This window comes from Ovis canadensis, chromosome 1, assembly GCF_042477335.2.
Source record: "Ovis canadensis isolate MfBH-ARS-UI-01 breed Bighorn chromosome 1, ARS-UI_OviCan_v2, whole genome shotgun sequence".
Lineage (NCBI taxonomy): Eukaryota > Metazoa > Chordata > Mammalia > Artiodactyla > Bovidae > Ovis > Ovis canadensis.
Window position 1 is genome coordinate 170,172,410 of NC_091245.1, and position 10,050 is coordinate 170,182,459.

The 10,050-nt window shown below is 38.3% G+C and overlaps 1 protein-coding gene across 1 annotated transcript in view; it reads left to right on the forward strand.

Annotated features, from left to right (window-relative positions):
* ZPLD1 (zona pellucida like domain containing 1) overlaps window positions 1–9,304 on the forward strand; it is a 49,813-nt gene extending 40,509 nt beyond the window's left edge. Inside the window, exons 8-10 of the mRNA XM_069572723.1 lie at window positions 1,439–1,547; window positions 8,459–8,488; window positions 9,129–9,304. Of these exons, the coding sequence (XP_069428824.1) occupies window positions 1,439–1,547; window positions 8,459–8,488; window positions 9,129–9,304 (315 nt within the window). The remainder of the gene's footprint in view (window positions 1–1,438; window positions 1,548–8,458; window positions 8,489–9,128) is intronic.
* Window positions 9,305–10,050: the final 746 nt, after the last annotated feature.

Consider the following 10,050-nt stretch of genomic DNA (forward strand, 5'->3'; position numbering starts at 1 on the left):
GCACACACAAATGCAATATTAACCCGAGAAAAATGCAGTCATGTTTTTTGATTTAAAATAGCTTTAATGTCTGTATAGTCAAAGCTATGTTTTTTTCAGTAGTCAGGTATGAATGTGAGAGTTGAGTGCTGAAGAGTTGATGCTTTTGAACTGTGGTTTTGGAGAAGACTCTTGAGAGTCCCTTGGACTGCAAGGAGATCAAACCAGTCCATCCTAAAGGAGATCAGTCCTGGCTATTCATTGGAGGGATTGATCCTGAGGCTGAAGCTCCAGTACTTTGGCCACCTGATCCAAAAAGCTGACTCACTGGAAAAGACTCTGATGCTGGGAAAGACTGAAGGCAGGAGATGGGGACAACAGAGGACGAGATGTTTGGATGGCATCACCAACTCAATGGACATGAGTTTGAGCAAGCTCTGGGTGATGGTGAAGGACAAGGGAAGCCTTTTGTGCTGCAGTCCATGGGGTCACAAAGAGTTAGACAGGACTGAGCGACTGAAAAACAACAAGCTTTAATGTGTTTATATGTGCACTCAAATTCATGCATTTCTTTACAATCATTGATTATATTCATTCTGTATCAGTTCAGTTCAGTCGCTCAGTCATGTCCGACTCTTTGCAACCCCACGAATCGCAGCACGCCAGGCCTCCCTGTACATCACCAACTCCCGGACTTCACTCAGACTCATGTCCATCGAGTCAGTGATGCCACCCAGCCATCTCATCCTCTGTCTTCCCCTTCTCCTCCTGCCCTCAATCCCTCCCAGCATCAGAGTCTTTTCCAGTGAGTCAACTCTTTGCATGAGGTGGCCAAAGTACTGGAGTTTCAGCTTTAGCATCATTCCTTCCAAAGAAATCCCAGGGCTGATCTCTTCAGAATGGTTTGGTTGGATCTCCTTGCAGTCCAAGGGACTCTCAAGAGTCTTCTCCAATACCACAGTTCAAAAGCATCAATTCTTCGGTGCTCAGCTTTCTTCACAGTCCAACTCTCAGATCCATACATGACCACAGGAAAAACCATAGCCTTGACTAGATGGACCTTAGTCAGCAAAGTAATGTCTCTGCTTTTGAATATGCTATCTAGGAGTCTACATTTCCTTGGCTCTGTGCTGACAAATTTTTCAGGGAAAAATTTATTAAAGGCTTGAGAGAAATAAAAGTAGAAAAGTTTGATAAACACATCTCTTTATCAGGAGAGCAGTTGATCTATGCAAATTAATGAGGCAATGCACAATTACATCAGAAGGAAATAAGAAATGTGGCCCAAGCCAGGATAGAAACACTGTAGCAGTTATATGCAAAGTAATTAAATGCACAGAAGTAAATGAATAAAATTAAACATGTGGTATTTCTTCTAAAAGAATCTGCTTTCCAAATGGCCATAAAGAAACAATTTTGTGCTGGTGTGGAATTTCACTTCTTTTCATTAACTCCTTAGGTTTGTGGCCACAGAGAAAGGCGAGATGTGGGGAGGAGGACCACTTTGAGTCCCCAGAGTACTTCTGGAAACGCCATACTCTCTGCGGGCCCCATCATTACTCGTAGTGGTAAGAGTGCCCCTCCTTTTGTGTGTAGTAATAGATAGTTCCAAAATGGCTTGTTCTTTGGCTTATAAGCATAACTCAAAATAGTTCCTAAAGAACATAAATTAACTGTGAGACAAGATAAATTGCTAGACAATTTTAATTTCATGGTAGTTTCTTCTTTATTCAACTGACTCACAAAGGGCAATATTGTCTTTACCACATTTCCCTTCATACATACACACACTCACACACACACACACAAACACACACACAAAATACACTTCTGGACCTGTTTCATTTGCCCATTCAGATCTACTCTGCCCTTCCCAGCCCCTCTCTGACCTAAAACACTTATCTCTGTGAACTGCATCCATCCACTGGATGGATGCCTTGCCAGGTTTAGTTTCTGGCTGGACTAGACCAATAGGTGGCACTGTCAGAGGAAGGGTGTGAGGTTCACATGGCTCCCACCAGACAACAGTCTCCATTCAACTACTCTCTCAGAGTTTTGTAATCTCTCCCTTAATCCATAGTTCTGGTAACTTGACTTTCTCTTGTGAATTCCCTCCATCTTTATAAAGTGAGTGAAGTGAAAATTGCTCAGTTATGTCCTACTCTTTGTGACCCCATGGACTGTCCATGGAATTTTCCAGGCCAGAATACTGAAGTGGGTAGCCTTTCCCTTCTCCAGGGGATCTTCCCAACCCAGGAATCAAATCAGGGTCTCCCACATTGCAGGCGGATTCTTTGCCAACTGAGCTATCAAGGAAGCCCCCATCTTTGTAAACCATCCTATTCAGTTCAGTTCAGTCATTCAGTTGTGTCTGACTCTGTGACCCCATGAATTTCAGCACGCCAGGCCTCCCTGTCCATCACCAACTCCTGGAGTTCACCCAAACTCACGTTCCTTGAGTCTGTGCTGCCACCCAGCCATCTCATCCTCTGTCTTCCCCTTCTCCTCCTGCCCTCAATCCCTCCCAGCATCAGAGTCTTTTCCAATGAGTCAGTTCTTCACATGAGGTGGCCAAAGTATTGGAGTTTCAGCTTTAGCATCAGTCCTTCCAAAGAACACCCAGGACTGATCTCCTTTAGAATGGACTGGTTGGATCTCCTTGCAGTCCAAGGGACTCTCAACAATCTTCTCCAACACCACAGTTCAAAAGCATCAATTCTTCAGCGCTCAGCTTTCTTCACAGTCCAACTTTCACATCCATATATGACTACAGGAAAAAGCCATAGCCTTGACTAGACAGGTCGTCCTATTAAATCTCCTTAAATTACCAGTTTGAATACCAATTGCTTCCTTCCAGGATCCTGAATAGTGCTAAGTCATTTCAGTCTTGTCTGACTCTGTGCAACCCCATAGACGGCAACCCACCAGGTTCCCCTGTCCCTGGGATTCTCCAGGCAAGAACACTGGAGTGGGTTTGCCATTTCCTTCTCCAATGCATGAAAGTGAAAAGTGAAAGTGAAGTTGCTCAGTAGTGTCTGACTCCTAGCGACCCCATGGACTGTAGCCTATCAGGCTCCTCCATCCATGGGGTTTACCAGGCAAGAGTACTGGAGTGGGTTGCCATTGCCTTCTCCAATCCTGAATAGTAATAGTATGTAAATACCCCTACCAGTACACACATTTGTGCTCTTGAATCTAATGGCCACAGTTGTTTATACAATACATTCTCATATACAATTATCTGTGCATGCATGTCCATATACATACACATACACTTACAAACACTCTCCAAAGGAATACCGCTTTTATAGGTGTGAACCCAAAGACATCCAGAATTACTTGGATCAGGAGTCCCCCGCCTCTGCGATCTAATGCCTGATGTAGATCTGAGGTAAAGCTGATATAATAATAATAAAAGTAAAGTACACAATAAATGTATTTCTCTTGACTCAATCAGAAACCATGCTCCTACCCCAACCATGGTCCATGGAAGATTGTCTTCGATGAAACGTCCCTGGTGCCAAAAGTTTGGGGACTGCTGAGTTGGGTAAAACAGACATGCATTATAAACAACACACACTGAAGTCTGAAAAACTGGTTCTAGTTCAGCTTATGTCCTAATAAGATGTAGGACTTGGGATATTACTTCACTTCTCTAGGCAAATGTTTCTTTATTTCTTTATTTTTTAAATGAAAGTTTTGAAAAAGTAGACTTCCAGAGTCTATCTATCTATATTGTTCTAAATTTGTCTAAAAAGAAAAGTGGAGTTCTGATTTGGAATATATGGTAATCATTTTTCTCTATTTTATATTAGGCATAGGCTGTTATTATGTTTCAATTAGATTATCTTTACCTTTTCTCCCATACCTCCTATCCCACAATGAAAAGAAAGTTTCATCTGAAAGAGATAATTAGGCAAGAAGTCATTTGGTTCTGAAAAATCCAGATAATTGCTTTAATTGTTTGCTTCTTTGTGTTTGTGTAGACATATTAGTAATTAAAAAACAAACTAATAGGCCATTTAAAAAGTGCATGAATTTATTAAATATAAAATTTCAAACTTAGTTCATCCTGCTTGATAATTTGGAATATTGTGAATGGTTTGAAAATGACTGGTTTGTGGTTTGTCAGAGGCCCAATTCTTATCTCTAGCTGTCAGAAATAGCTCATAGAATTATGCTGCATGGAAACTCAGTTCTTATTGCCAATAATTATGAATGCTTTTGAGTAGGCACAAGAAAAATATTCTTATTTCTACAGAGCATTTCAGTTTGTTGTAAGAAAAGAACCTTGAAAGTCACACCTCTCTGTGCATGTTGAGATGCAGGAAAGTGGATGACTTTCCTTATTAACCTCCTTGCTTCTTTCTTACATGGATCAAATCAAACTAATGATAACAAATTTTAAATAATTTGCAGTTATAATATAGGGCTTCTCTAGTGGCTCAGTGGTAAAAAATCCTCCTGCAATGCAGGAGACCCAGTTTCAGTCCCTGGGTTGGAAAGATTCACTGGAGGAGGAAATGACAATCCATTTCAGTATTCTTGCCTGGAGAATCCCATGGACAGAGAAGCCTGGCAGAGTCCATAGGGTCTCAAAGAGTTAGACATGACTGAGTGAATAACACTTTCACTTTTGGTATAATATAATTTTAAAAACAGATCAGAATTATTAAGATATCCAAATCCCAGTAGCAGTTTCTATTCCTACTGTAGCTAACCAGCTATCCAGGTTTATAAGTTTCACGCATATTACGTCTAGTCATCCAAAATATCTATGTTAAAATCTCAAAGAACTAATGCTTTTGATAACAGTACATCTGATGTCATGCCTGAATTTCTTCCTTTCCAACTGAGACTTGTTTCCACCTCAAAGATGACATTTATTTCCCAAAGCAACAAGATTGTCTCTTAATCACCTTGGTCTCTCCACTGGTACAGCCCCACAGGGTCATGTTTAAACTTCATTTCCCTCTCACTCTCTGTGGATTTATTTATCATGATTTTGATAAATAACAGTAGGATGGTCTTTATTTGGATACCACAGTGGCCTCACTACCTAGAGGACCATGTACAACAATGTTTTTGCTATAATACTATAATACCCTTAAAATTGAACTGGACCCTTACAATTAAAAAAAAATTTAATTCCATGTAAACACAACTCTGGAGAAGGAAATGGCAACGTACTCTAATATTCTTGCCTGAGAAATCCTATGGATAGAGGAGCCTGGTGGGCTACAGCACATGGGGTCACAAAAGAGTCAGACATGACTTAGCAACTAAACAACAAATGCAACTCAGAAATCAAGCCATATCCATTCACAGGCAAATTCTATATAAATTAAATATCTAGCTTAATGACCAGGGATACCTTATTCCCTTAGTTTCACTTTATTTTTACCTTAGTTCAGCTAGAATTTCTGCAGAAATCTGTGATTTTCAAAAGCAAGTCTAATTTCAGGCATGATTTCCTTTCTTCAAAGTTCTCTGATACTTGGAAGTTTTGCTCTGTTTACTCATTGAACCACTCCTTCCCATACACATCTGGCTTGGGTCAAGTTTAAAAAGTTGTTAAACCTCAGAACTTCTGTCTTGTTTTTATTTGAATAAAATCAAATCCATTCTGATTACGTTTTACCCAACATTGTTTATCTTTTGTTAGCTGATTTAGAAAATTATATACATCCTCAGAATTCAAAATCCTCAAAGTTCATGAAATGTTCTTATTTTAGGCTCTGAAAGGCTATAATTATTTGGTAGGGAAATGCTTATCATGGGGTACAATTCTGGAAATTTAAAGGTACAATCACTGAAAAACAATAGTACTTAATTTTTTTTAAAATATAAATTTCTGTGGAGAAGTCCAAGCCAAACTCTTGTTAAACTAGTGTCATTGAGTTTCATGGATAGGGAATAATTCACTCTAGCCTACTGATTTAGTCCCTCCATGGACAGCAACTCTTCTAGGAACTGGAAATAAAGCAGAGAAGAGGCCACAGTCTTTGCCCTCGGGGATCTTAGAATTCAAAGGTAGAGATGAAATGGCTACTTCATGACACAGTGGAGAGTAAAAACTTCCAAGGTTCTCAACTTGAAATATGTGGTTCCTTTTAAAACATAGGTAACTGAAGACTTAAAAAAAAATAGTTTGCTTGTGCTAAGAAAGGAGAATATTCATTCTGTATATAACTTTGAACAGATGTTTACATTTTCCATCTATTTCAGCTACTTATCTGAGAGAAAAGCAGAGAATGACAATTTATCTGCCACTTTTGGCTTTTAAACAGCTGTGGTATTGCTGCTATCACTTTCCTGCTATGAGTCCTCAGCTAGCTATATGTTTTTTGAAGATCTCACCAGGTTTAGATTTCCAATCTGGTTAAATTCCATAAGATGACTTTTACTGTAGATGTGTGTAAGACCAAGTTGATGTGAGAAAAAAACTGAAATGTGTGGTGATAGAAAGTTCCTGGAAAATCACTACCACCTCTTTCTAGACAGAGCTTTGATTTTCCTTTTAATTGCAATGATCCTAACATTGCAGGATGCCAGGAAACAGCAGATAATAGATAACTGTGTTCTCTTTAACCTTATTTAGTATCAAATACAATTGCAAACAATCTTCAAGTATTACACATTCTGATTTCAGCCATCTGCCAAAGGTAGGGTGCTTTCAGTTTTTCAGAGTCCTGGAACCTGCAGCTGATGTAGCTCCTTTGGCACTTTTGTCCCCACTTGGAGATTTTGTTCACATCCAAGTCCTTGTGGGTGACAGCTGGGATGTTATTCTTACAAAAGTGCTGGTAGTAACGTAAAAGAGGAGGGGATATTCTGATTTCTTCTGTTAATCTGAAAGTGCAGAAAAGAGGTCATTACAGTCATGGAACTTTTGCTTAATTTGAGAAATATACCAGGAAGCTTTTTATTCTTTAATAGAAACCTTTTTAAAAATAGCAAATAAATGTAATTCCTAAACAAAGAATAACTTTTAGAAAGGAATTTTAGAGCATTAGATATTCTCTTCCATATCCTAGTGAGGCATCTCATTTTGGGAAAGAGGCACATAGATCTTTTGGATCAATTAATCACAGTGTGCACATCCTGTCTGTTTCCATGAGAAGCAGTTGTCCTTGTAGGATAGTGTTAGTTGGAGGTTAGGATTTTCCTAAACATGTCTTACGGTGAAAACGGATATTTTTTTCTTTTTGTCCTATAGCAATATACTACACCGTTTTAATGAATACTGTGAATGAGTGCTCTATTTATTTTGGAAATTGTACTTCAGGATCAAACAGCAGAACCATCATTTCTACCAACACTCATATGTTTGAAAAGAAATGCCATCAGCTGTTTTATAAACATCTCACAAGCTTCTCCCATCAATTGTTTCAAATATTAATCCTGGAGTTTTGTCGCTTGAGATATTTATCTTTTTACTAAAAACATTCTTCACACTTGCTAGTTTATATTATTTTAGGAAAAGGACTCTGAAACTGAGCTTTTATTTAAGCATATGTTTACTTTATTATAAAGGATGTGAAAGATGGAATTTTCTTCATCTGTAAAATGGGAGTAGCAATGATATCTAAACCATATGGCAATTATGAAAATAAATGTGATAACATATGAGACAGCACTTTGTATACTGTGTGGCATTACACACATATTAATCGTAATAATATTTATATTCCAGAAGCAATTGCCAACTGCACACGTTTTGTGGTTCAAATAATACAGGCACACGTATACACCCACATGCTTAAACACAAATATAAAATCCACTTGTATAAGTTCAAGGGTTAATTGCTATATGATTAAAAAATGGGTAACAAAAACTGGGAAAGTAAGTGAATGTGTTCACTGTATCTGTTGTGTTTGTCAGGGAAAAGTGAAGAACCAACAGCTTCAGTCTCTTACTTAACAAATGCAAATAATTAAAACTCAAGCTCAAGAGTCGCGTTTTCCTTTCATTTAGTTATTAAGTATGAATTTATCTTCTGGGAACTTGATGTGTTTTGCAGAATATGATGGAAAAATTAGCATCACTTAAAATAGAGTGGAACTAAATAATGAATATTTCTCTATAAAAAAACAATAAATAGCAGGTTATACGGCTCTAAAAAATGTATTAATAGTAGATGTTAACAATTACTGCCCCCACTAACCTGACTAGAGATATAATGATAAAGAGAAGGCAGCAGAGAAGAATTTAGAGTAGTATGTTTTATGATTTTATTTATACACCCAGAGCAGTGTCAGAGTGTAGATATAGAGGCATGAATAGATGAAGAAATCTTGGACATGTGGAACAGGAAATGAGAAAGCAGAGAATCTGGCAGACTTTCATTATTGCCTTTCCCAAGGAGCTTGTGGATGAAGGTGAAGGGACATATAGGTAAAAAGCAATTATAGAATTAGACATTGGTAAATATTTGGAAACACAATATTACTTTTGTTTCTTTTTTCTTCCCCTCAGATGAGACACCAACCAACAATTCACAGCTTGGTAAGATAATTAACATATATTGAGAGTGAAAGTATAATTTTTAAAAATGTTAAGTAATTTTTGGTAATTAGTTGCAAAACTGTCATCAACTAAATATAATGAGCTCTGGTTTTACAAGTTTATTGCATTTTAAATAACAGTTCACTGAGAATTTCTGAACTCATATGCAATCTATTGGTCAATTTTTATAGCATATTATAAATGAAATTTTTGGCTACTCAGGGGATACCAAGCCTCTAAATTGTACAGTCCTTTGGGCTTCCCTGGTAGCTCAGATTGTAAAGAATCTGCCTGCAATGCAGGAGACCAGGTTCAATCCCTAGGTCAGGGAGATTCCCTGGAGAAGGGAATGGCTACCCAATCCATTATTCTTACCAGGAGAATTCCATGGACAGAGGAGCCTGGGTGGCCTACAGGCCACGGAGTCACAAAGAGCTGGACATGACTGAATGACTAACACTTTTGGGTAATGAACTGAAGTCAAATAAATTGTAGCATAATCTGATGCTATTATTGTAGCATAGTCTTATGCTATTATTCTACAAGATACTGCTGACAGAGGCTTTGCAGTCATAAACTGAGATAAGTTAAGATAACTCTGATGTTGGACCTTCCTACTGAGTGTGTTTATTACTTGCAGGTTCTCCGAATGAACCTCCTTTTCAGCTGAACGCTGTCACCAGTGCCCTGATCTCAGGAATGGTCATTCTGGGAGTCATGAGCTTTTCCCTTCTTCTGTGCTCACTGGCCCTGTTACATAGGAAGGCACCCACCAGTTTGGTGTTGAATGGCATACACAACCCAGTCTTTGACTGACTGTCACAGGCCCCTGCTCTTGAGAAAGGGCTTCACTGATGCTACAGTGTGTGACTGCAGTTGAATGCCAGCCAGCATTTGATATTTGCAGGCTGGATAGAGTGTAGCTTGTTAGCATAACAATAGTGAGAGAATTTTGATAATATTACTTTTGTCACTTATGTTTGTGGTCAACCCTATTTGTATGGCACCTCTGGGTATACTGACAATAAGCAAACAATATTCAGGATTTAGATCTTACAAGATCTGTCATTATTTCATTTCAATTTTCTTTTGATTAATGGTTTTGGAGAGAAAAGGCCATAGAAAAAAAATTGTTGTGTTTTATCCCCGAATTATCAAAAATCATTGTGATGGCACTTAGATTTGCATATATAGTCCTGAAATGAAAGTTGTTTTTTGTTTTATTCAGATAACTGAAGTTTGGGGATAGGTTTTAATTGGATTAGCCAATTTGGACACCTGAGATTTCATTTCTCATTCTATGACCTCCTACGTTTTTGGGTGATTTCCATATCTGAAAACATACATTACAAAAACAAAAATAAAAACTCGGGTAATGTATCTAACCTGGAGGGAGCATCCATTTGTGCAGCAAACAGTAAAAGTAGTTGTTAGCCTCTAAAGGATACTAAGTGACACTTGATCATTATTCATCTGGCGGAAGAAGCTGTGATCAGTTTTCTCCTGGTTCAAGCGAGAACATCAGCACATGTTCACTCTGCTCCCAGGTAAACCCCTCAGCT